Genomic DNA, 26,989 nt, shown 5'->3' with positions numbered 1-26,989 from the left:
ACGGCAAGCTACCTCTCCTGCATATGGGGTGTGCGTCTACACACACGGAGCAGGGGCCTTCGCACTCCATAGGAAGGATGGATAGAGCATTCCCTTGAAGAGAATGGAAATGCCTGGAGGAGCCCCAGCCCACCACGCCCGTCCTCCCTCCTGTTAACAAGACTGCACGTGTGAGACCGAGAGGCGCTGAGGCTAAAGGAGGCGCCTCGGGCAGAGGCAGATCTGAGAAAGACCGCCGGCTTCGCCTGTTAATTATGTCTCCAGTGCAGCCAGCTGCTTATTCTTTAAGGAAGAACCATGAATAATAAAATGTGAAATTTGAAAAAAATAACATTTTCAATGACTTCCAAAGCCTGAAGGAGCTGTTTCACTTAAATCTGAGCACGATTTCACATAAGAAAGGTTTCCTCCTTCTTTATACTCCATTATGAGCAAATAGCCTTCAAATCGCCAGTGAGGTGGAGCTGAGCGGCGACTGTCCTTCGGGTTCTGGGTAGGGACAAGCTGGAGCACAAGGGCCACCAGCCAAGCAACAGGTGCCGAAGACCCCGGGGCACTCCAGGAGGACCCCGGAAGGACCCCAGGTGTCTGTGCCACCCGGGGCAGAGGACTCATCCCATCATCCAAGAGCCTCCTTTCAACTCTGCAAATTAATGCAGAAGGCAGTGAACACCGTGGAGTCTGAGAGTGACAGCGTCACACACGCCCCCAAGGCGGGGCCCGGGAATGGATGAACCTGTCCCTCCACCTGTGCCGGGACACCTAACGGCCGGAATTACCTTCAGTCCTTGTCTTCCTGGGTACCCCGGTAACCCTGGGACGCCGAGTTTTCCCTGGGGAAGAAAAGGTTGCATTAGCGGGGAGCACGGTACTGCTCCATCCATTTTCCTGGAGCAGAGAGAAAGGCCATGAGTCCTGGCAGGGGCCTGGAGGAGGGTGTGGTATCCAGAGGCCGGGGCACACGTCATCACACAGAGGCCCTGCCTGCCTGGGTGGGGAGGACTGCCAGCACCCACGGAGTCCAGTGGGCAGCCGATGGGCCCCTGGAGGAGAGGTTGTGCCACTGGGGAGCAAAGGCAGTTAGAGGCAAGTGCCCCAGGTCACAGCATTCTTTATCTAGGGGCATCTCCGAGCCCTTCTGTACGAGTCCCAGCCACGTAGCAGGATGGGGCAGAAAGTCTGGGCCACTGCCTGCACCATTCCTGCCGGGGCCCAGGGTGGCAACAGGGTGGAGCCAGGCTATGTGGCTGGCCTGGGAGCCTCCCACAGCGGGAAACCGCAGGCCTGTGGATGGCTGCGTGCCAGAGCCTGCTCTGAGGAGCCCGGCCTTCCTTCCTCCCGGGCTGTCACAGCTTCGGGCCAGGGAGGGGACGCCGTTATCACCCAGGTGTGGGGGCGGGAATGTGACAAGGCAGGGGTCCTGGAGTCCCGGGGCTCAGACGCAGGCTTTGTGGCCTCTGGGAGGAAGGAAGGAGCTCTCCAAGGCGATGGTGGAGGGCTGGGAAGGGCGGAACCCGGGACTAGGAAAGGGTCCTCATTCAGCAAACAGCTTCCCAGGAGCAGCAGCAAGAGCCCGGGGTGGAGACAGGAGCCCGCTCAGGAATCACCACCACCCCACGCCTAGGGCAGCCACCGCCAACTGGAGTCCAAGGCCACGGGGACGGGCCCGCCAGATCCCCCCCGGGAAAGGGGCTGAACGTCCCACATCACAAACCTTCTCCCCAGGGGGCCCCAGGGGACCGGGATCACCATTGGGACCTCCACGACCCTTCGGGCCTTCAGGGCCATCTTCTCCCCTGGGACCGGGTGGCCCAATCTCCCCCTGCAAGTCAGAAAAGAGGAGGTAAGAAGACCCCCCCCACAGGATTCCCTCCACCGTTCTGAGAGCGAGGGGACGGGCCGTGGGCACGCTGTGGTCAGAGCTGCTCCGCTGGCTCGGCCTCACTCAGGCCGCCGAGCTGCTCCTGGAGCCGCTGACAGAATGAGCGCGCTGCAAGGCCAACTCCCAGCTCCGCGAGGCTGCTCTCTCTGCACCGAGGTTCTGCCATTTATTCTGTCAAGGCTGCACACTCCTACTTCCCAATTACCTCCTCTAAATTGAGTGCCTCTTGGCTAAAACAACTTTGGTTAACAATAGTAGCTCTCAATTGCTACTTCTCCAAATACAGCAGAGTGACTGGGATTGCTGCTGCTTCTGAGACCCCAGGAGGTGGGAAATGGACACCAGCCCAGGACCCCCAGTCACCTGGGCATCATGGGCACACGGCAGGGCCACGGAAGGCGTCCTAGAAACAGACGGGCTTAAATTCCGCCTCGGCCAACTTCCCCAAGTTACAGACTCGGAGCTCGGGGCTCAGACAGGGAAGAGGGCTCTTGAGCCTGCCCAGGCAATGGCAGTGCCACGGCGAGTCTCTGATATCCTTCCGGGCACCCTTTGTCCAGCAGTGGACAGGTCCTTCACTGATCATTTGTCTCCAGGAGCAGCAGCAGCGGTGCAAGCCTACGACACAAACGTGTATTGTGCAGACAGAGAAAAGCTAACTTCCTAATTCTGAAGCTCTGATCTGTCATCAGGTCGGGACTCTCTGTCCCTAAGAGGCGTTCCTCTCGTTCAACAAGATAATCCTGGCACATGTACAGAGTGCTGAGAAGGGGCAGAGCGCCGGGCTGCGCTCTCTGAGCCCGGATTCGCGGTCCTGTTCCCTGGGCTCAGGACGGCTCCCAGCCCTGCATCCCACACTCGTCCCACTGCAACACGAGCTCGACTCCCGGAGCCCTGGCACAGGAACGCGTGTCATCTCTTCTGAAGCCGCACCCTCGTAATGTGCACGCACCATCAGAAAGGAGGAGAAAGGGACTTTCACCATCAAACCTAGAGGCTGCTGGGCTGTGGGGACTCGGGAGCCTTCCACTGGGAAGGAAGTTCTAGAATGGATGTGTTTAGCAGCGACTTAACTGGGACAACCTTGCGAAACAAATGCCCTCCTTCCTCCTCCTGCCTTCCCACAGAGGTGCAGATGGCCTCTGCCTTTTATCTGCCGGGTTGGGACCAAGTGCCAAGTGTGTGTGGCTTGCCTGTTCTGGAAAGCCACCTGCGAGCCTGCGCGGCAGGGGACGATCGCGGCAGCTGGGTGACAGCCCTGCTGCAGCCGACAGATGTCCGTCCCGGTGCGTGCACAGCTGTCACCGCGGCTGTGCTCGCCGGAGGGCCGAGGCATCTCGGTTCCTTCTTCCTCTCACTGAGAGGTTACTGGGGAAAACCTCCAAGAGGCTTTTGGCCTGCCCCGGCTGCTCTAAGGGCTCCCTACCCTTCCTTCGTGCCCCTGGCGTCACTTTCTCTTTAATTACGGGAATGTGCAGCCCCTGGCTTTCCGTGGTTGCTAGCAAGCCCCAGCCGCTCCCAGCACCCACCAGCTTCCTCTGGACTGAGCTACATCATTCATTTAAAGACAAGCCAGGGTGCTGCGGCTTCTCCTGAGCCAAAATCACAGACCACAGGACCGCGTGGGGGTCCCAGGGCCCCTGAAGAGCTGTTTGGGGACCAGCATGCTCCCCAGGCTCGCAGGGATCCTAGACCTACGTTGCATGCTGCCCTGCGAGTGCTGGCCCTATGGCCTGGGCAGCTGCTGCGCTCCCTGGGGAGGCTGGGTCCCGTCCACGCCGCTTTCCTTTCTCTTCCCAGGCATGGCTCATCGCTCTCCAGTCAGGTGAATAACTCTGCAGTCCACAGGAGCAGCCAGAAGCAAACCCAGCCCCCACTGACCCCTTGTGTGGGACACTGGGCGGAGAAGCTGGCGACCACAGGCCATCCCCAGTCCCCAAGGGGCAAGCTGAGGAGGAGGTGAAGAGGAGCTGGAGAGAGTCAGGCACTGGGCTCCAGGTCACCGTCCCCTTCCCACCAGGAATCTCTGCCGAGAGTTTCCCTCCATTCTGAGAAGTTGCCCTGTGGCTGCAGACATCCCCACCCCCTCCCACCCGGCCTTTCCCCAGCCCAAATCCCAAACCCGAGATGCTCACCCGATCTCCCTTGATGCCCATGTCTCCTTTAAACCCAGGAAAGCCGTCTTCACCCTGAATATGGGTCAAGAGAAGGCCTTAGTCTAGATAAGAGGACCCGCCTCCCTGCCGTTCCCTTCCCTGCTCCAACAGCCACACTCAGCACCAGGTCCCCACCCTTGGGGAGCAGCTCACGCCCCGGACAGGGTGGGCTCAGGGCCCGCCCCTCGAGAATGGCATTCCTGTGAGCTCTGCATTCCCAGCTGAAGCTTCAAATGTTCTGAAGCTGGAGACAGCCTTGTCCCTGCTTCTCAGGTGGGCCCAGTTTGAATCTGAACGTTCTGCACGGCGAGGCCTCAGCAAGCCCACACCCCAAGCCGCAGGCATCGTTTCTCAGCGCACTTTGTGGCATCCCATCAGCACCAAAGCCAGTGACGGGTAAATGGGGTGACAACCAAGGAGGTGGCGCTGGACGAAAGGCCCCTGCAAAGAATCCCCAACCCCTGCTCTCGCCAGTATTGCAGCCACAGGCAGTGCTTTCTGAAGGGCAGGGGTGTCGCCGGGGGCAGCGGGGGATGTCGGCAGCCCACACACCCCAGGGCTACTGGCGAATCTGGGACAGAAGTGAGGCTATCGAAGGTCAGCGCCCTGCTGTCCGTTCGAGTCCCCAGTCTGGGCCTTCCCCATCCAGGAAAGCACAGGGCGAAAGCCCTGGGTCCTTCCACACAGGGCACGGGTGGCCCCAGAGAGAGGGCCCTTGGCTGGGCTTTTCCTCTCATTATTCATGGGCTACGTCTTGATGCAAAAAGAGTGGAAGGACAGGATCTGGGGACTCAGCCAGGTTGTAAACATTCAAGGCCCGGCCGGAAGCACGCACAAGGAAAGCAGCCTTCTGTGCAGTGAGAATCCAGCCCTCTCCAGCCAGCTCCAGCTCCCGGGGCCCCCAGGGCCCCAGGCCTTTGTCCACACTGTTCACGTAGTGCTGGAAGCTTGGCAGCAGCCACAAATAATGCAGACGTCTACAAAGATGGCCCCCCGACACTGCCCCCATCCCCAGACCGACTCAGCTGCCTGCGTGGCCCTCGGGAACAGTGTGGTTGCCCTCCTGGCGAGAAGGTGTCCCCAGCACAATCCCATCAATATCATCTCAAGTAGCCCTGTCTCTGGCTAGGGACAAATGTGAGAAGATACAGTGGCAAAGCTGGACTCTGTGAAGCCACCTTCAAAAGGATGAAAGGTCCTCAGGCGAGGGAGCCTCCCCGGGGACCCATGGGACTGGGGACCCTGTGTTCTGTAAGGGAATGGACGTGTTCCGAAGCCCCAGCGGGCTCCATGTAGAAAGCAGCACTCTTGGAGAGGCCAAACTGCTCAGGAGCTTTCCCGGGTGTGGACTTCGGGTTCCGCTGAGCAGGTGCACTCGGGAAGGAGCGGGGCCGGCACACGGGCTCAGGCCTCTTGGCTGGGCCTCCCACAAGGGCAGCCACTGAGAACAGAAACCAGGGACAGTCATGCTCAGCAAAAGCCATGGAACAAGGACGTTCCTGCTGCCGCGTCATTTAGGATTCAGCTATGGCCACACGACGCGTCCCCTCGGGAATGGCTCTCAGGCTGGCAGATTTCACAGGAAAGAATCCAAGCGACATCTCTGACAGTTGGCAAATAAGGAATCTCAGCACGCGACCATCCCAGCAGCAGACGTCGGTGACCACACTCCAGCCCCATAGGCCCCCGTGGCCGGGGAGAGCCCAGGGTGTGCCCAGCAAAGGGGTCCAGCGTGCCTCATGGAGAACAAACACCCCGTGGCTACAAAGCACGGCAGGGTGGACCCGCAGCAGAGCGGGCGGCCACGGTGGGGAGGGCAGCACCCCACCCAGTGGTGAGGCCGCCCCTGAGGCCTAAATCTGTGTCACACTGGGCCTTGGGTTTGGCTCTGAGTTTCCTTCCACCAAAGTGAGAAGAGACATGTGGCCGCCCAGGCAGCTCCGCGTGGCTCAGGCGCTCGCCGCCGCAGGCTGCACCCAACGTTCCGACCCTGGCAGACATGCATGGGGGTGTGGCTTAGCCTCGTCTTAGCCACAGTGACCTGCTTAGGCCTGACCTGCACCCGCTGACCGTGGCCAATGACACGGCCTCGCCCTCCCCGCCTGGCTCTGCTGCACGGTGTGAGTTTCTGCAGCTGTGGGGCTGCCCAGGGAGGAACATCCAACGACCGAATGGACCCTCGTGTCAGCGGCCACGCAAGGCTGCCCACCTGGGAGTGGGGAGCGGGCAGAGGTCCGCTGCCCCTGCAGGCACATGGGGGGCTGTGTGTCGCCTCTGGGGCCGGGGCCTTCTCCCTGTGCAGAGGCACAAACCCCAGACCCACTCAGCCCCGCCAGGAATGTGCCCCAGGGGACCCGAGGGCCTGTCCTCCTCAAGGTATTGTTTTTCCATCTGCAAACACTTTCCAGAGTGCCATCCATTCCCCTCAGTACTCAGAGACGACATCCCCCTCAGCTGGTTTCATGGCGGAAGCATCGTGGGAGGGGCCGCTGGCTGGAATCCGGCTGCAGACTAGGCAGGGGGCCCCACGGCGGAAGGGACAGACTCACCTTCTCACCCTTCGTGCCCTTCAGACCACGGATGCCGTCAGCCCCCTGTGTGGGTGGGAAAAGAAAAAGGAGCGAGTGGTTACAAATCTCAGCCTCTCTAGCGCTCTCGCAGGCACAGGTCTAAGCCCCAAGTGCAAAGACGGGCTGAGCTCCCCGAAGCTGATGGATGAGGCTGGCGCCCCGCTCTCAACACCCTCGCTCCCACGTGTCCCCCTGTGACCTCAGGAGGCCCGGCGTGTCCACGGTTCCTGGCCTGACTCCACTGACTCCTGTTCTTTATGTAAAGACCCACACCTGTCCCTGGCCTTCCAGCCCAAGTTCTGGAACCGCCCTTCCAAGGTCCCACACCCCACAGCCAACACACCAACCCCGATTCCCATTATAAAACCATCTTCTAGAAACGCCCCCACCTTTCCGAGGTTTGGGGAGGGCAGGAAGTGGGATCTGAGTCAGGCAGACTTGATGAGGTCCCAGCTCCCGCTCTGGGGCCTCTGACAATGCCCCAGACTCCTGCATGCCTCGGTTTCCTCGTTTGGGAAGAGGAGAGGATGGCCACCCTCACCCCGTTACCACTGCTGGGAGGGAAATGCCTGCTAAGCCTTCAGAACAGCACCCAGCGCACAGGAGGTTTCAATAAGCTATCTATTTTGATTCCGTGTTGTCATTAATAGAAGATACTGTGATATTACTGATTAAGGACGATAACGCTTATCGTGGTTCTCATCAGTTCAGGACACGCCACCCCAGCTCCCTGCTGACATTCTCACTGTGGGCCGGTGGAGGGAAATCCGTGGGGAGCACTGAAGCAGCCACACACTTGCTGCCAACGTCTTCGACTTCAGCCCTCCAAGCAGGCTGACTTTTAGCTAGAGAGACTACCTCGGGCCACTGCCCACGGGACGTGAAAGGGAGAAGCCACATTTCCCCCGGGGATTCCAGGCTGAGGCTGAAGCCAGGGCCACAGGGCGCTGGAGGATGCAGGGGCTGCCGCTGCCCTCTGGTGACCGGAACTTCCCACAGACTTGGCAGTTCTGGCCTTTCCCCAGGTCCCAGAAAGGAAGGGGCTCTGGGAAGGGATGGAGTCACCAAGGTGCTCCTTTCTGCGGAGCTGGCGCGTGGGCTGTGTGCCCTGGCCCTCCCGAGGAGCAGCGGATGTCTCTGCAGAAGCACCTTCCACTCCAGTGCCACCTTCTACTTCCAGCCACACAGACAGAGCAGCGGCGTGGGCGAACCACGGTCACTGGACTTGGAGCACGGGGTCAAGCAAGAGCTCTGCTACTGCGCCTGCCCGCACCATTGCCCATGTCACGCCTGCTCCACACCTGGCCGCCACCACTAGGGGAGAGGCCTGGGACACCTCCCTCCACGCCCAGCACAGGGCCAAGGAAGCCGGGAGGGCAGGGTGGGCTCGGAGCAACTCTGCTTCGCCTGACCTGGCACTCGGCACACTAATGTGGGCCAGCACCGAGTGCCTCGGGGGGACAGGGCACAGCTCAGAAATGGCACCGGCCCGAGCAGGGAGGCCGACTCCAAACAAGCGTCCCCCTGCTAGTCTCTGCCCGAGCCTGAGATGGGACACGGACGTCAAGACGGAGAGGGAGCGCCAAACACGCCGTGCGCGTTTCGGGCCGAGTGGGAGCGGCCAGCCAAGCCACCAGGAGGCTCAGGACAGCCTGCTGCAGGCCGCTGCCCCCCGCCCCACTCCACTGCAGCGCGCGCTTGGCAGCACCTGTGGGCCGGAGCAGCCCAGGAAGGTGGGAAGTGACTCAGCCGGGCCAGCTGCCGAGAGGTGAGTGGTTTCCAAGCACTTAGTGGTTTTTTACCAGCAGATGCCTTCTTCTGAAGCAATCCTGCCTGGAAGCCCCCAGAGGAAAAGAGAACAGGGAGGGCTACGCAGGCTGACACAGAGCTGGGGGCCACGGAGCTGGGGGCCCCAGAAAATCACCTGCCATCTCACCACGGCGAGGCATCGCCTCAGAGACGATAGCCCCAGAACGCCACAGAGAAGGGCTTTTTAGGAGATGAGCTACTTTCTTTTTTTAGGGCAGTTCTGAGTTCTCACCACACTTGCAAAACAGAATAGCAACTTCAGATTCCACTTATTTCCAAAAACCGCAGGTGTGGTTGAGAATACAATCAGGGCCGAGCCTGTCCAGCAGCGTCTGACCCTAAATGCAAGGCGATGTCCAGCCGCCCCTCCCTGCTGTGAGTCCCGGGGGACCAGGTTTGTGTGGCTGGTGTTATTTTCCAGGAGCACTAAACTCTCTGGTACGGTGTCCCGGGGGCATCGGCACCTGCTCCCCTCTCTCTCTGGGCAGGCTGGGGGACGCTGCTGCTCCCACCCTGGCCATGCCTGGCTGAGAACACACAGGTAGGACCACGGGCTCCTGAGACCCCTTCCGGTCCTACAGTTCTGCCATTTTAGGATGCCCATCAGAGGAATGGTACCAACTAGACAGAACCAGTGCTTCCCAGGCTTTCTCAGCCACGGAGCTGCTGACTTGGGGCTGCTGTGTGCGTGGTGGGGTGTGCAGCACCTCCCATTAGAGGGCACTCCCCCGGCAGGCAGGAAGTGGCCCCGGCTGGGAAGGCTTGGACTGGAGCCTCTGTGACACGCCGGCCAGCAGCCCCGGGGAAGGAGCACTCAGGAGTTGTAGCACAGCTGGGCCAGATATGCACACAGCGCAGAGAGGGGCAGGCTTTTGCCCAAGGCCTGGATATGAACTCATATTTGGGGCATTCTGGCAACCCCCTAGCAGCTGGGGGCTAAATGAGAGCTGACTTGGACTCTCAATCTGCCAGTCACGCTTAAACAGGTGCCCCTTCAGAATGCAAGGCAGAGGAAGGTCCAGACACAGGCCAAAGGTCAGTGAACTCAAAGGAACACAAAGGGAGCCTGCTGTGCCTGAATGTCTGTGTCCCCAAAACTTACACGGTGAACCCCAATGCCCAGGGCAATGGAACTAGGAGGCGGGGTCTTGGGGAGGTGACTGACTGGGTCACAGGGAGGGGCCCCTGTGATTAGGATTAGTGCCCTCACCAGAGGCCCCAGGGTACTCATCGCCTCTCTTCTGCCACGTGGGGACACAGTGAGAGGGGACCATCAGGGTACCAGAAAGCAGTCCTCCCTAGACACTGAATCTGCAGGTGCTGAGATCTTGGACCTCCCAGCCTCCAGGACTGTGAGAAATAATTTCCTGTTGTTTCCAAGCCACCCATGTTAGAATCTTTGTCATAGCAGCCCCAATGGACTAAGAACCATTCCTGGGAAGAAGGTAGGGCATTGGTGGAAAATAATGAGCCCCCTCTCACCAAGGACTGTCCACCTCCAGTGGCAGCAGCTTGGCCCACGCAATCCCACGCAATCCCACGCCCCGCCGCCATCACCGCCACCCAGGCCGAACTCGTGAGGAGCCGGCGCCACTCACATTTCCAAACGCACAGGAGTATGAGAAGCTTTTTCCCTGATGAAAATTATTTTAAACCTCAGTTTTCCTTCCACCCTCTGCTTCCAAGTCTAACCGGATTGCTCATGTCATGGATGAATTTTAATCAGACAGACAAGATAAGAGCATTCTCCATAAACATTTTAAAGCAAACACCTTTTTAGCTCACAGAAGCGGCGTTATGCAATTAGCCATGTATGGGAGCTGGCAGAGGCTTCTGCTATGCGACAGGAATTTGTAAAATAAACATGCTATAGAACTCACATAATCAGCATTTCTGCTCAATCATCACCCTGATAAAATTCGCGAGGCATTTTGCTGGTAGAAGCCGGCTTTAGGGAAAAACCAACCGTCAGGAGGTCTCTTCAGTAACCTGTGAACTTGGAATGTCCTCCTTCCTGGGAAATGCAAGTCCGGGCCTCCCAGGGAAGAGGATGGGGCACTTGATTTGGAATCTGCTTTGATTTCTGACAGCAGCCTCGACTTTAGTGTAATTTGGGGCATGTCACTGGAAACTGATGTCTTGGGCTCTCAGAGCAGGTGAGGGGGTGACTGGCCAGAGCCAGTGGGCCTGATTCAGGGCAGGGGACCGTTGCCTGTCGGCCTCCATGCCCCAGGGTGGCCACACACTTGGAAGGCGCACAGCCCTTGGAACCAGGGAGGTGAGGGCAGGGGAGCTGATCAGCTGTTTCTACAAATCCCTCCAGCTTCTCTGGTTGCTATATAAACACACAGACTCCTTCACATGCAGTTAAAAGCATTCCCAAAGGAAAGAATCATCATGAGCCTTTATGATACCCCAAGTCCCCATTCTCAGAGGAAGAAGAGAGCTTGTCCACGTGCACCTCGGGGTACGGCTCTCTACACAAAAACGTGCCGTGTCCAGAGAGCAGCACAGCTCGAGATTGCATTACCCAGCTCCGAGCAAGCACCGTTAGCTGGGATGTGACAGCGGGGACCCGTGTCTGGGATATTGCTCTGGAGCTGTGCGTCCCATGTAACGAGGTTGTCAGAGCCCTTCATGGCAGAAACAAGACTGATTGTGAATAAATGGACATCTCCCTCGAAACTCCGTCTTGCGACGGCGCTGGCCCGCCCAGGTGCCACTGGTGGAGACAAACTCTCTTTCTCACTCAGAATGTGCAGATGGCTGGGAAGAAACGCTTGGGAGCTTCCCCAGGAAAGAGGCCAAGCTCTTTGCCTCTGCCGAGATCCGCTGTCTGTGAGGGGAGTGGCAGAAGCCTGACAAATGGCAACTATAAAAGAGGCAAGAAGCAAAAGGACTCATCCTGTCCCAACAGATGGCCGCCAGCGCGCCACCGGCTTTGTCACCGCACCACCGGCTTCATCACCGCAGACTGCAGACTGTCCCTGAGCCACATCAGCCCTCCTGACTCCGGCTGGTCACACCCTCACCCGCTCAGGCCTGCTGTCCTGAGACCTAGTGTCCACGCGAGTGACTGGGAGGACTGGGCTACTCCAGTTTGAGCTGCAGGGACATTTAACCACAGAGAATTCCCTAAAACCGGCCACGCCAAGGCCTGCAGTCCCAACCCTGACCTCCAGGAAGGCCTGGAGCGGCGTGAGTCTCTCTCACCTTGACTCCTCGAGGACCTGGGTAGCCAATCGGACCCTGGGGGCCAGGTGGACCCTAAAACCAAAAGGGAAAAGACCGTTAGCCCCATGCCAGTGTGGGGGTCCCGGGGGGCGTCAGGAAACTCCAGGGTCCTGGGATATCCCCTCCTGCTGAGAGCAGCCCCAACATCCCAGCCCAGCGCCTCCAGAGAGGCTCCATGGGAGACATGCGCAGGTGCTCACAGCCTGCACGGAAGGCGGAGGTGTGGCTGTGTCTCACGCTGAACGGGGCACAGGTGAAGCACATGCTGGCCCCACCCCGGCAGTCAGGGAAACAAGGGATGGGCTGAAGGAATGGTGGATGGCGAAAGGCCAGCTTTGGAGCTCTGCAAGGGGAGTTGTCCCTAGAGAAATGCATCCCCAGCCTAAGCCCTTTGGAATAAATCAGGAGAGCTTCCAGCTGGGAGAAGGGGCAAGGCCATTAGACAGGGGAGAGACATCTCCAGCAGCCAGGGGCGGCTCATCCAGAGCTCACGGAGGTGGGCATCCCTCCCGCCTGCCCCGAGCCCAAGACACCTCCGTGGTGAACGGCTCCCACCCCTCCCTCCCAGCCCCCATTCCACATGGCATCATGGCAGCAGCTCAGCCCCAGACAAGATGGACTTGGTGGCCTCCTCCACAAGGCTGCAGCTCTGAGGCCAGGGCCTGGTCTGCCTCGCTCCCTGCCACATCCCATCGCTAACAGGATGCCTGGCACACAGAGGAACTCAGGAAGTCCAGGGAATAAGGGAATGCCTCTGGTTCCAGCTGAAAAGCCAGCTCTCAGAACAGTGGGCCTCTGCTCTGGGCTCCAAATGCCAGCAGCCGGTCAGCACCAGTCCCAGGCGCTGTGTGAGCTCTGGTGGCCCCGTCTCATGCTGAGTGGGACACAGAGGTGCTGCCTCCGCCTCTGATGACAAGAGGCTGTGCCCAGGAGGGGATGCTGGCAAACCACCCACTGGAGGCAGTGGGGACTGAGCCTCCTATGGGGAACAGAAGCTGAGGGCCCAGGGGAGGGTCACCCCAGTGGCTGGTGTGACTTTCAGGAGAGGGAGCAGGGCAGAAGCGGCGAATCTCAGGCCCCTCTGGGTCTCGGAGGCAGCAAGCTGGAGCGTCACTGCGCAGCAGGACTGGGCCCGGAAACGGAACTCCCTGTGAGGACTAGTGCTAGCTCTGCTGCCGCGGAGGGTCAGGCCTGGCCTGCCACACTCTCGGCGGAGGCGGCTGGGACCAAACCCCAGACCCCATCTTGCCTGCACAGGCCCTGCTTCAAGAGATACATGTAAGTCTGGTAGCCTGGCCTGATCCCAGACCCTGTGACATGGGACCTCTGGAACCCTGGTGCAGGGGCCTCTGACCCCAACCCCAGCCCCGGGCTCCCGATGACCATGAGCTCAGTGTGCAGCTTCATGGGTGCACGAAGGTTGGGGCGCCCACTGGCTTCTCCTCCCTTCTGTGTTCTTCCCACAGAGACACCTGCGGCCCCACAGCTTTGTCAAGAAGCACAGCGGAGAGAAGGCACCGGTGGTGGACGTGCTGCACGGGACCCTTGCAGGCCCAGCAGGCCCCGCAGGAGGAACCATGAGCCTCTCACAGTGCCGGACACGGGCATCCGTGGAAAGACCCCACCCCTGGCACCAGCATGACCTGGCGGTGTCCCCGTTCATAACAGCATCTCCCCACAACTCAGAGGTCACCCAGCTTGTGCAGAGTCAAGGCCAGGGCTGAACACCGTGCCACTGCCCCACTGCCCGTACCTGACCTGGTCATGGGGTGGAGTGGCAGGCACCGACCCAGACAGGGGTGCCTGTCCCCTTCTCAGGGAAAAGGTCTGTGTCCCCCCAGGCTGGGTCCCCTGCCGGAGACACCTGCAGAAGGGCTGAGTGTCCCCGGCTCCTTCTTTTCCAAGCTGGGCATTCCTGAGCGGAGGCTGAGCCCAGGGTGCCAGGACCCACCCCGCCTGGATGCTGAAGGGTAGGAGGGCGTGGTGAGCACCCACCTGACCTCCTTTCTCTCCTGGAGGGCCTTCTTTGCCAGGGTGTCCCTGTCACAAAAGAAGAAGCCTTAATTAGTCAGCGCCACTCCAGAAAGCAGCCTCTCTCACTTCCCCTCCCTGCACAGCACCCGTGATCATGGAAGCCCCCCATTTCCCTCCCTCCCCAGGAAAACTGAGAGCACCAGAAGGCAAAGGCAGCCGGACAGGCAGCCAAGCACAGCCCGGCCTCCCCGAGCTGCCAGGCCTTGAGCTGGGCACTTAGTCCCCGGACCCCGGCTGCTTCATCTGCAAAATGGCAACAGTAAGCCCGGCCCCGGCCACAGTCAGAGCCACTATGGGAGGATTGGTAGTGTGCAGCAACCCCCAAGCACACAGGTGATCTGCACGGTGGCTCCTGACCCAGCCAGAGCCAGCCCCGCCCCCCAGTGCAGCTCCACAGACCAGCGATGCATGCGTGGGGACAGGGCCAACGAGGGCCTCTTCCCCAGGTCAGCTGGCAAGATAAATCTGCACAATGATGAGCTGGGACCGGGTTCCGGGCATCCTGCATCCTGGACTAGCAATTGCTGTGCTGTCTGCAAACCTCAGAATCTCTGATTGTCGGGGTGTCCAAAGCAAAGCAAGGTTGGTGTGGGGGTGGAGGGCACGACGTGTCACTTGACAGGGGTCCCAGCACATCCCTGAGTCTTCAAACAGGTGCCTCATTCGAGACCTGGCCTCAGGAATGGAGGGGAGCTGAGCGAGGGTGAGGACCTATCCCTGCTGTGACAGTTGCCCAGCCGAGGCCCTAGGAAGGACCGCTGTCCCCTGCCTGCCTGGACCTATACGAATTCCATTCCTAGGAATGCAGGTTTCGCTGACTTTCCAACACAGGTGGGTCACCCGGGTTAATGGCTGTGAGCTCAGGGTCGGTGAGCCAGACGTCCAGGATAAAAGCAGAAAGATCATCCGTCCATGTTCAGTGTGAGGAAACGCAGTTCCACCAATGAGGATTCCAGGTAAGAGGCCGAGCAGGGTGGTGAGGAGGCTGGCAGGGCGGGGTCTGGTCCTACTCCTGGATGCACTCAACCTGCTGTGTGAGCTTGGGCAGGTCACTTGCCCTCTCTGGGCCCCCACTTCCTCAGGTGTAACAGGAGAGGGGTGCGAGATGCTCTTCCGCCTTGAGTGTCCTAACGCTGACCTGAGACTCTTTCCAGACACAGTAGTGTTAAGAAGACCCAAGTCTCATCACCTCAATTAAATTATTTGTGTGTGACTTTTCAATTTTTTTTAGCTGTCCAATTGGATTTGATGCCTTTGCAGATAGCCTATCCTAGCAGCAAGTTTGTGGGAGGGCACAAATTTCCCCTTGAGGGAGGCTTTGAGAAGTTCAGCCACTTGCAGGACCCACCCACTGCTCCAGCCTGGAGGGGCCACACTTGGCCAGCACAGGCCTTCCTTAAACAAGGCTGTCTCGGTGCCAGCACCTCACGGTGGCCGGGCTGGACCCGAACAGAGCCAACGACAGGATGTCCTGCTCCAGGGTGGCCAGAGGGGTTCTTCCCGGGCCTTTAGTACAGTTTCTGTCAACCACAGACACCTTTCTGTGAAGGACCTGGTGGGCGGATCTGCAGGGGACCAAGGGCCCTGCTCCTGACCGGCCAGCCCCAGCCCTGGCTGCTCGAGGAAGCCCCTAGGCCTCTCCACATGGTGGTTTCGTCAGCTGCAGGCTGGAGATAGCAGCACGCCGCAAAGCGCTCCGGACTGCGCCCACCCAGGGAGCGCCAAGCAGAGTTAGCTGCCAGCACCATGGTGGCTTCCATTCACATCCAGGCCAAAGTCCTTCAGGTATAGATAGTTTCAGCCGCAGTTATAGAATGAGAGTGAGCAGGTGGGGCAAGCACAGAGCTCCCTCATTAAAAATGTTTGGCTGGGAGCAGTCATCACGCCTGTAATCCCAGCACTTTGGGAGGCCGAGGCAGGTGGATCACAAGGTCAGGAGTTCGAGACCAGACTAGCCAAGGTGGTGATAACCCGTCTCTACTAAAAATACAAAAATTAGCTGGGCGTGGTGGTGCATGCCTGCAGTCCCAGTTACTCGGGAGGCTGAGGCAGGAGAATCGATTGAACCCTGGAAGCGGGGGATACAGTGAGCCGAGATCGAGCCACTGCACTCTAGCCTGGGTGACAGAGCAAGACTCCATCTCAAAAATAAATAAATAAAATAAAAACGTTTGAATAGGAAAAGGCAGACAGGAAATATGACAAGATACCCCTGATTGATTTCCCTGCAAAGCCAGGCGGGACCACCTTTCCCCTTCTTTCTGCTTGTGTGCGTTTCACAATATTCTATAATGAGCGTTGTTTCCGTAATGGGAAAATAATAAAGTTTACATTATTTGCATTTGATATTTTCTGATTAAAAAAGTAATGTATGTTCATCGTAGACACTTAGGCAAGGGGAAGAGGAATTAAAACGCTTCATCACCTCGTGGCTCGGAGTGGCTGTGGCTAATTGCATCACAGAGTCTCCTCTGTTCTCCCTGCGTATATGCGTGCACAGCGGCACGGCAGGTCTATCTTTAATCTAATATTACACGGTGAGCATTCTCTCACGTCACTGAGTATTTGTTTAAATTCAATTCTTACTGGCTCTCTAATATTCCACTGAACCGTAATCCACTTCCCCATTTCCCCAGCGTGTGCTCCCAGGAATTCTTCAACATTTTTCAGGGCACTGAGTCTGCGCTGACGCATCTCACACTTCTTGATGGATTTCAAGGCAATCTTCCTTTCTTTGAAATCAAAATCAAAGCAAGAAGAAAAGCAACCTCTCTCTGTAAGGCTTAACCTCAATGTGCTGCCTTTGTAAAGGGGAATTTTTAAAAATCGTTTCTTTCCTCCAGATTCGCAGGAGATGGCTCTGTCTGTCTTCGGGCCTACCCGTGGCTTTCCTTCTGTTTGAAGCACCTTCATATGAATGGGTCCGCCTACACTCACATTTGAAAGTTTAAATTTGGGCTGGGGAAGGGACATCTGACATCTTAAAGGCCCTTCCTTCCCCACAGAATACAAAGGAAACTGCAGGCTCTTAAGGGACCCCAATTCTATGGAGGTTTCAACACGGGGAGGGGAATTCCAGGGAGAACAAGTTAGGTCAGCCGAGGGCCGAGAGAAAGATCGTGTCAGGAAAGCGGGGTGCGGTCCACGTCACACCCAGCCCCCTTCCTCCCTGCAGGCTCTGGGCCCGGCCGCTCTCCCCACGGGCTGCGGCTCAAACCACCGACACCACAGCCGGCAGCACAGGGACAGAGAAACTGGGAGGACACACGTCCACCTGCTGTCAGCGGCTAAATCAGGAGATGAGATCGGGGGTGGCTGTCGTTTCACTGTAATTTTATTTATGTCCTCAATTTTCTATAACAAGATGCGCTGTTCTGATAACTAGAGAGGGCAATGAAAAATAAACATAAATTAAGGGACACAAATAACACAGTGGAAAAGATGAACCACGCAGTACACGAACTGCCACGTGGCCAGGTGACCTCGGGTCCCCACAGCTGCCCTCGCGGGGATGAGAAAGGTCCGCCGTGCTCGTTCTGACCAACAAAGGCGGTTTGTGATGTGTGAGTCACTGGACCCACTGCCTCGCCCGAGGGATGCTGCGTGGTGAGCAGCCACCCATAATCGCCCACATATTTAACTGCCTTGTTTAGTTTTTAACAGTGTTATTAAAACCATAAAGCCCACTGTGTCTTTAATAATTAATTCCGCTAATCTTGTTTCTGAAATAGGCTCTCATACAGCATCAACTGAATAATCAAAACCAGAATCACAGCAGGCGCTTATGGGGAGGGTGTTGGGCGCACATAAGTTCACCTCGTGTACACGCACGTGTGCCCACACGCACACACACATTCTGAGTGTGCTCCCCTCCTCACACCTCCCCCTCCGCACAGCTTCGCCACAGATTGGATTTGTCACCAACTCGCTATTTCCAGGCAGGATCTAATTTGGCTCCACAGCTGTGCGCGCACACATTGCAGACGGGTTTGCTCACCACCTCCCTTCTCGGTGCGTGAACACTAAAAATACACACCACGTAGCCTGCCTCTTCGCTTCCAACCCCGGGGACGCAAGCGAAGGCCCGGAGCCCGGCCCAGCCCTCCTCAGGGTTCAGAACGCAGGCCTGAGTTCCGGCGATTAAACAGCACACCCTAATAAACAGCTAACATTCCTACTCATGCAATCACCGCTCTTTGGTTAAAGCACAGGATGCAAAGCGTGTCCAAAACCCAAGAATGACTGAGCAGTCAAGCTGGAGACCAGACAGGTCTTCATCAACAGAGCCAGGGTGAGTCACGCCGTCCAACGACCCCAAGGAGCCCACAGCCCCTATCCCCAGGGGTGGAGGTGGGAGAACGTGGAGGGGTGAGGTGGGCAGGGCTACTCACCGGGGGTCCGTCAGCACCGGGCATTCCTGGGAGGCCTGGTTTACCCAAGGGACCCTAGAACAAAGCAAAGACTCCATGAGGAGATGCCCTTGGGGTCTGTCCCCTCCCTAGGCTCGCCTGAGCTCTCCGTAGGCCCCCAGGGTTACTTTTCAACATTCCTGCGCACACAGCACTTGCTGAGAAGTGCGGTCAGAGGCCCTGGGTCCCCGAGCTGTGAGGCATGCAGCCATGGTAGGCCATGGGGAGGCAGCTCCACCCCTCTGTTCTCAGCACCTCTGGGGTTTGCTGTGGGCACAGAATCAGCGGAGCAAGCGCCCCCTTCTTCCCCACATCCACCTGCTGCACGGGCTCCCGGGGCATCGCCCGGTCTCCTCTGAGCTCACAGAGCTCTGCCTTCTTCTAGCGCTCCCACTGCCAAGTCCTCCCAGGTCTGTTCACACAAACACCCCAGGGCCGGGCAGGGTGGCCCACAGTGTGGGGCCCACAGCCTCAGCATCCCATCCCCAGCGGCTGGGAGGTCCCAGGCCGGGCAGCAGCTCAGCCCTCTGTGTTCCTCAGGTCCCCGGGGATTCTCTGCACTCGGAACCACACCCGTGGAGGTGTTTTTGCTGGTCCCACCAAGGCGCTCTGAGTGACCTGAACTGTCTTGCGCCTGGTCAGTCCACAAGCCTAGCACGGCAAGCGCCTCCAGCTCTCAGTCCGGGCCTGGGACACAGCAGGCTTCGGAGATAGTCAGCTCACCAAATAAATAGCAAAACTGTCTAAACCAAACCAAAATAACAACAAAACAAGATGCCTGGTTAAATCTGAATTCCAGACACACAATAGTTCAGATTTAGCTGCATGGCCCGTATTTCTGTTCCTTACTAAATCCAGCAACCCCTCTGAACACTAGAGAATGAATGAATGAATGAATGAATGACTCAAGGAGACACGGATCCAAGAGCCTCCTCATGCTTTGGCCCAGTTCTTGGAGCTCTGAGCTTTGGCGTCTCTGGGGAGCATCAAGATACACATGGAGAGCTGGCGGACGGCAGGGGGTCCTCCCGGGGCGGGGCCAGGGAATGCACCAACGCAGCCCAGGCCCACCTACCTTTTCTCCTGGAGGACCGATAGCACCCTGGGGGCCTGGAAGACCCTGGGAGGGAGAAAGAGCCAGAAAGGGAAGGTGAGGACGCTGACTGACTCAGAACCCTTCCCCGCCATCCGTCCATCTTCTCATTGATGTCTCCCTCGTCCGGGCACCAACCCAGGTCCTAGTGTCCCTCCAGACAAGGGGAGGGGCTGCAACTTGGAGCGGGCAGAGCTCCCCGCTCCCTCCCAGGGCTCAGGGCTGGAGACGTGTGCCTCCCACGGCCAGATGCCCATGAGCTGCCTCTCTCAGGCTCACTTACCTGGGCGCCTGGATTGCCCTGCTGTCCTGGAGGGCCGGGCTCTCCCTGGGGACCCTATAGGAGACAACAGCAAAGGCACTGAAGGGGGCTCTGGGAACTGTACCCCTTCCCTGGGTGTCGTGTGCCCCTCACTGGCCTCCCACCCTTTCAAACTGTTCCCCACTGCTGACGCCAGCAGGGCGGGAAAGGCGGCCGGGTCCCACCAGAGAGAGCAGCACCAGGACTGGGCGCCTCTGAGGTGGTGGAGGTTGACTCTGACGGAGTGAGCTCTGACTCGTTTATGCAAATACACCCAGACATCGTCCAGGAAGGAACTCATGAGGGGAACTGACCAGAAATGTTTTATTGGGCAGAAAACTCCCAAGTCAGCCCGTCATGCTAGTCTCCCGGAACCACTCGTCACTGGAGGGTGGGCACCACAGCCGAGGGCCTGCAGCCTCCCTCACAGCTGGTGTGGACAGCGATGGACCCCTCCGCCCCAGCCAAGCAAGGAGTGTGCTAGGGAGAAGCCCCTGACGCCAGGCCACGGGACCCCAGGACTCACCACGTTTCCTTTTGGGCCCGGCTGGCCATCCATACCCGTTACACCCTGGGTGCAATTGTAAGAAGAAAATCGTGTAACTGAAGGCAAAAGAACTCACAGTGCTCAAAAGGAAAATCCCACTCAACTCAAGACGCCCATCCCACAGCGAGTCAGAGGACGGCACAGTCTCTGGCAAAGGAGAAAGACCTGACTCCAAATCCCTTCCCCAGCGGGTCCACGGATCAGCCCCAGGAGCCCTCAGCAGAGGGTTAACTGAGCTGCGGTTCCAGCATCCCACGGGGCGGGCCTCAGGTTCTAGAAAACCAGGCCATGGGGCTGGGAGGGCTGAAGGGGGCCAGCCTGGCCCTGGGGAAGCTGCCCACTGGGACACAGCCCCACTGGAACCAAGGGCTTCAGCCTCCTTCTAGAATGTTCACAGAAGCCGCTGGAAGTTCTTTCTAGCAGGGAAGAAATGTGACATCCTGGGTTTCTGCATATAACTGAAATAGCACATGCTGTCTGCCAGGAGGAAATGCAACCGGGTGAAGCAGAGGCAAGAGGCCGGCAGCCTCAGGCCTCCACCTGCAAGGCCGCGTCTGCTGGGGCCGTGCCTGCAGCCCTGAGCTTCGGTGTCCTGCTCATGCCTCAAATGGGCATCAGGCAGGTGTCAGGGGGTCCAGCGAAGACTTGCTGCCCCATGGCCAAGTGGCCACCAACTGGGAGCGGGGGTCTCAAGGGCTGAGATTGGGACAGACAGGTAGAGCGATGATGGGACTTACGGGAGGTCCGGGCGGGCCTGGGGGCCCCTTCGGCCCAAGCAGACCACGTGGCCCCTGTAAGAGGAAATGGAAAATATGGTTTAAACTTGGCCAGAAATCCCAGCCCTCCTCTCTGCCCCCCACGCCCGCTTAGCCCTGACTCAACCCAGAGACCTGGCTGGAGACTCAGGCCTCCTGGCCTCCCAGGAGCGAGACCCAGACTCCCTCCCACAGACTTATGGGCTCCCCAGGAAGCCCCCTGGGTGCCCCTTCTCCATCGTCACCTGCTGTGCTGCCTCCCTCCACCCCACCCTGGTGGTGGAAACCAGGAGCAGGTGTCTGGAATCAGTGGGGACTCAGAGAGGATACCACGGGGCACCTCATGGAAAGGAGGACTTTCAAGTTGGCCAGCTCCTCTGACACTTGCTGGGGCAGGCGAGCACAGACGCTCCCCAGGAGAATCACCACGCAATTACATTTCACTGCAGGGAGCTCTCCTGCCCCAGCCTTATTACCGGCTCCCTCTCGAATTCCCCTCCACAGTGACAGGCGACTGTTTTTATGATATCACAGAGTCCAAGGGTGCAGGCAGGAGAGTGTCAGGCAAAACTAGGTCCCTGGCAGGAACCCCACAACTGAATGCATGGAAGGAAGCATGGGGAATAGATCTTTTCCAGGACGGCCACTCTGGCCAAAAACTGGCACGCCCTCCCGGGCAGCGACGCCCCATGCATAACAGATCCCGCTTACCGCAGCGTGAGTGAGATTCCGGGAGCCCTGTCTGCCACGGGGCACTCACATTCCCCCTCCCATGGGGAGTTACAGAGCCTTCACCCCAGGCATGTGGGCTTCAAGTGCCCTTAATTTTGACAGAACCTTTTCAGATTCTGTAGAAGAGAAATCCTTCCCCCGCTCACTGCCTCTTAAATGTTTTCTTTGTTATTTTAATACCTAGTTATAGCAACGTTTCTTAGAAGCTAATAGCCCAGAAGGTATTGCTTGAGCGTGTGTTAAGGAGACAGTGGAGTTGATGAATTCTCCTTAGAGGCTAATCAGACATCTGGGGTATAATTTAGTCCCAAATGAGTCTGCAGGCACCGACCCCTGCCTCCTCTATGCAGCGCCTGCGATATTTCCCATCAATTACCACCGCCCGATGCATGCAGCCGCACTGACTTGGCTGCAAGAAAAGATACACTCTAAAGCAACAGTAAATGAGTAGTAATTAATGTCCTATCAGTCAGGACACTTGCTCTGGGCCTAAATACATGTCCACTTAGAAAGAGCTTTCCCATGCCCAGGGCTGGGGCAGGCTGCTGGAAAATCTGCCTCTGGAAGGGCGGCCATTGAAACTGGCCCAAGCTCAGGCTGATTCAGCCCTGTGATGCCCCATGATGCCCCTGGATGCCACCATGCTGCCCCGGGACCTCTCACAATGCACTCAGAGCCCCCACAATGCCCTTGAGCCCCATAATAATCCCAGACCTCCCATGCTTCTCCTTTGACCTTCCACAATGCCCTCAGACCCCCCCATGCTGACCCCGGACTCCACCATGATGCCCTGACCCTCCAGAATGCCCATGGACCCCACATGCTGCCCCGACTCCCCATGATACCCCCAGACCCCACCATGCTGTTCCTGGGACCCCCACAACAACCCTTGAGGGCCATGCTTGCTCCCGTAGGCAGGCTCAGACTTCCTCCTGGAGTTGCTAGGCCAGCCTCGCCTGTGCCCCCTCTGTTTGATTTCCTGGGAAATGCCCAAGTCAGTCTGTTCTCAGACTGGGCTCTCTCTCATCTAAGCTCCCAGCTGATCCCAGATCCTGCTCCAGCAGGAGCCTCTGACACAGCCTTGCTCCACCCTGAGCCCCCACCATCCCACTCAGGACACAGACTTACCGGCTCCCCAGGCAGCCCCCTGGGCCCGACTTCTCCATCATCACCCTGCGGAGGAGAACAAAGGCAGGGTTAGGAGGACAAGCTGTCAGCCCGGACACCAGTTTCCCCTCGGTGGTGGACAAGGGTTCTCTGGCCTGGGGCTACTTCACATATGCCAGGTTTACTAGCTCTGGTTCCAGCCGGAAAGACCTGGAATGTCCTCACTCCCAGGAGGCTACTAGGTGTGCAGACGCTGCAGATGAGGCCTGAAGGCTCTGAGATGCCGGCTCAGGAGCTCACGTGCCACAGCTCTCCAGAGGAAAAGGCTGGGCAGAAAGACCATCTAATTGAAAGGATTTGGTGACCTTCACGAATGACAGACTCTGGGACAGGGCAGGGCATCAGGGGAGAGTCACAAGATCCCTTGGGCCACCCTCTGGGGAACCAGCTGTCCCCACCAGGGTTCTAAACAGCTTGGAGAGTAAAGCAAGAAGGGACTTTCTTCTGGCTGTAGAGGGAATGCCTCCCTGCTTCCACCGCTTCTCAGGCAGGGGCTGCTTGCAAATGCTGCCCCTTGTTAAAGCAGCACTGCACCTTCCAGCCCGCCCCACACATGCACGCACGCAAGTTCACACACAGCCTGCCTGCACATGCCTATACATACATGCACGTGCATACACGGCCATGGATACACAGACCCTGTGCATACACAGCCATGCACACACAAGCTTGTCCACACACCCACACCCTGTGCGTGCACGTGCATACACAGCCACGCACACACGGACCCTGTGCATACACAGCCATGCACACATGCTTGTCCACACACCCACACCCTGTGCATACACAGCAATGCACACACAGACCCTGTGCATACACAGTCATGCACACACGCTTGTCCACACACCCACACCCTGTGCATACACAGCAATGCACACACAGACCCTGTGCATACACAGCCATGCACACATGCTTGTCCACACACCCAAACCCTGTGCATGCACGTGCATACACAGCCACACACACACAGACCCTGTGCATACACAGTCATGCACGCATGCTTGTCCACACACCCACACCCTGTGCATACACAGCAACACACACACAGACCCTGTGCATACACAGCCATGCACACATGCTTGTCCACACACCCACACCCTGTGCATGCATGTGCATACATAGCCACGCACACACAGACCCTGGGCATACACAGCCATGCACACATGCTTGTCCACACACCCACACCTGTGCATGCACGTGCATACATAGCCACGCACACATGGACCCTGTGCATACACAGTCACGCACACATGCTTGTCCACACACCCACACCCTGTGCATACACAGCAACACACACACAGACCCTGTGCATACACAGCCATGCACACACAGACCCTGTGCATACACAGTCACGCACACACGCTTGTCCACACACCCACACCCTGTGCATGCATGTGCATACACAGCCACGCACACACGGACCCTGTGCATACATAGCCAAGTACACACACGCTTGTCCACACACCCACACCCTGTGCATGCATGTGCATACACAGCCACACTCACGTTTGTCCACACACACACACACCCTGTGCACACACATGTACACACAGCCATGCCTGCATGCATACACACAGGTACATGCAGCCCCCCTGCACACACATGCACACAGCCACACAAATGCACACACACAGAGACACACACACATCTTCTCAATGCAGAAGCACTGACATCTAGAAGGTTCCCTCTCTCCTTCTTCATTTTACAGCAGACTGTGCTGAGGCCCAGACAGGAGCAGGTGCCCCGGCCACGCCAGTCTGAAAGCTGGTGAGACAGAAACGCCCCTGGAGCTGCTCCTGTCTCCCACCCTCCGGGACTCCTTACAGCTTTCCCCCTAAACATCCCTGATACACACAGAAGGCATCTGAGTGACTGCGGTGGCTGCAGGGAGGAGCTGAGAAACCCACAGCCTCGTGCATCCCTGCCCCGTCCCACTGTGCTGTGGTCCAGAGCTCACACTTCCCTCCACACACGAAGATAGTGTGGCGGATAGCAGACCCCGGCCTGTGTGCCCACGCTGGAGAACAGCTCCCTTCCATGCTCCGGCCCATGGCCACAGGAACTTGCTTCCCTATCTCCAGTCCACAGAGGGTTATTTCCAACCCCCCCACCCTCCTCTGCTCCCCCAAATCTCAGCTTTCTGCCACCCACATGCCTCAAGCTGCCTCCTCATCCGGATGAGATAAGCGAGGCCCCGAGCTCAGTGAGCTCTCCAGCATCTTTCCTGCTGCTGGGGTTCGGGGCACCTGTCGCCTGCAGGGGGCCCTGACAGCTGGCCCTGAGCTCCACGCATCATCAGCACCGACAGAGCAACTGTACACGTTGCAGTCAGCGTCTCTCCAATGCCCTGCGGCCTCTTGGCATCGGATCAATCATTTTGCCCACAGGGAAGCCCCTCTGCCCTCTCCCAGCTGGCCCTCCACATGCAGCAGACCGATCCCACACCACGGGCCTCTCTTCTGCGGTTTTCCTGCCCAAATCACTGAGGAGCGGGGCAAGCAGGAGCAGTCAGAGAGACGGCAGGATACCCACCCTGTCTCCGTCATCTCCTGGAGGTCCTGGTGGGCCGGAAGGACCAGGGTCACCCTAGGAAGGGAACAGGGTCAGCGTCAGCCTCTCCCGAGCAGGTCATGCAGGGCTTATCCAAGGTCCCTACTTTGTTTTTCTCTAATTCTGACAGTAAGATTCCCAAGCCCTCAGAAGACCCTTCCAGAATGGGGAAAGGTTCCTAGGAGATCACGCGTGCCTTGGCTGGGTTAATGCGGGCTGCCGACTCTCACCTGAGTCTCACCACGATGACCTGAAGGTAGGAAGGTGCTGGACTGAACACCCTGCGGGACCAGCAGGGCCACACGTGGGCAGCCTCAGGACACCGAGCTGAGGTCTGAGCTACCCTCAGCCCGAGTCCTCCATGTGAAGCAGCCTCAGGCTCACACCCTCGGGGAGCGCCACCTGCAGCCTCAGGGTTCGCATGCAGTGGGTGCTCGATATGTGCTCCTCGGTCAGGCAAAAGGCCTGGAGCTGAGTCAGGGACGGCCTTCGTGGTCGTGCCATTTCCACGTGGTTGTTGGAGAACAGGGATGCGGCAACTTTGGATGAACGGCAACACCAAGCCCCTCTCAAGTCATCATGGAGGGCAGCAGGGCGTGCTGACGGGCACCAGCAGCAGAGCTGTGTGTGGGGGTGTGTGTGCATGCGTGCATGTGTGTATGCCGGTGTACCTGTGTGGGTGGAGCGTGCAGGGGCATGTGGTGGTGTGTACGTGCATGCCTGTGTGTGTGTTGGGGGTTGAGAGGTGCATGCGTGTATGTGTGTACATTAGGGTGCATGTGTGTGGGTGTGTATGCACGTGTGCGTGTGCATGTATGTGTGTGCATGTGGGGTGTAGGGGTGTGAGCGTGCATGTGTGGGTGTGCGTGTGTGGGGCGTGTGTGCACGTGTATATGTGTCCGTGTGGGTGGTGTGCACGTGTGCATGTGCATGTATGTGTGTGCATGTGGGGTGTAGGGGTGTGAGCGTGCATGTGTGGGTGTGCGTGTGGGGCGTGTGTGCACGTGTATATGTGTCCGTGTGGGTGGTGTGCACGCACATACTCATGTGCCTGTATGTCCTCAATGTGCTAAAATATAAAGGAGCCATCAAAGAAATCTACTTCAAAGAAAGCAGGTCAGAGAAGCAGCAGCTGACAAGCTGGAAAAAGCCTTCGTGCCAGGTCCCCCCGACAGGGGCTGAAAAAACAGGGAGGGCGGGCGGCCAGGCAGGGCCTTCCCCACCACGCCTCCCTAACAGGGCAGGGCATTTCAGGCTTCCCATCACGGTGTTGTTGAAGGAAGGCCACAGTCTGCTGAGACAGATTCAGCAAGACGGGGTTTCTCTCTATCGCCCCGGGCCACTGCACTAGCTCGGGGCTCATGGGACACACATTTGAGATCATCCACGCCCGATAACAAGGAAGACGTGGACACCTGACATTTTTTGGTGGCCTGGTCTCCACGTGGCCACTTGAGGTTGTCCCCACCCCCCGGGACCACCACTTTAATGTTGCAAAGTGTCCTTGGCTGCTCCTGAAACGGCAGCTGCTCGGATTGCCTGAAAAGTTAAAGGGCTCCATCAAACAGAAGGTGACCTCTGAAAGGAAGGGTCCTTCCTGCCCCTTGCACGCCCCCAGGTGGGTGGCCCGCCTGGCTCACTTGTCACAAGCTGCAGCTAAGAGCTCCAATTCCTTTGGGCTGGCCGCCCATCAACAAAGGCACCCTCTGGGGGCTCACTGCCATTTGCTGACACCTGTGAGGTCTGCATC

General features: G+C 58.2%; 1 protein-coding gene across 2 annotated transcripts in view; it reads right to left on the bottom strand.

Moving 5' to 3' along the window:
• Positions 1 to 26,989, bottom strand: part of COL5A1 (collagen type V alpha 1 chain) — a 199,860-nt gene that overhangs the window by 59,637 nt on the left and 113,234 nt on the right. For both annotated transcript variants that reach the window (XM_064371726.1, XM_064371727.1), the window contains exons 19-31: positions 25,222 to 25,275; positions 22,651 to 22,695; positions 20,773 to 20,826; positions 20,015 to 20,059; positions 19,471 to 19,524; positions 19,170 to 19,214; positions 18,077 to 18,130; positions 13,647 to 13,691; positions 11,631 to 11,684; positions 6,588 to 6,632; positions 4,018 to 4,071; positions 1,715 to 1,822; positions 780 to 833 (exon numbers count right to left, since the gene is read on the bottom strand). In XM_064371726.1, the coding sequence (XP_064227796.1) occupies positions 780 to 833; positions 1,715 to 1,822; positions 4,018 to 4,071; positions 6,588 to 6,632; positions 11,631 to 11,684; positions 13,647 to 13,691; positions 18,077 to 18,130; positions 19,170 to 19,214; positions 19,471 to 19,524; positions 20,015 to 20,059; positions 20,773 to 20,826; positions 22,651 to 22,695; positions 25,222 to 25,275 (711 nt within the window). The remainder of the gene's footprint in view (positions 1 to 779; positions 834 to 1,714; positions 1,823 to 4,017; positions 4,072 to 6,587; positions 6,633 to 11,630; positions 11,685 to 13,646; positions 13,692 to 18,076; positions 18,131 to 19,169; positions 19,215 to 19,470; positions 19,525 to 20,014; positions 20,060 to 20,772; positions 20,827 to 22,650; positions 22,696 to 25,221; positions 25,276 to 26,989) is intronic.

This window comes from Aotus nancymaae, unplaced genomic scaffold (assembly GCF_030222135.1).
Source record: "Aotus nancymaae isolate 86718 unplaced genomic scaffold, 86718_ANA_hifiasm-v0.15.2.pri h1tg000158l, whole genome shotgun sequence".
NCBI classification, from domain to species: Eukaryota; Metazoa; Chordata; class Mammalia; order Primates; family Aotidae; genus Aotus; species Aotus nancymaae.
The sequence above is the reverse complement of the archived record's forward strand: the minus strand, read 5'-3'. Positions and strand labels throughout refer to the sequence as shown.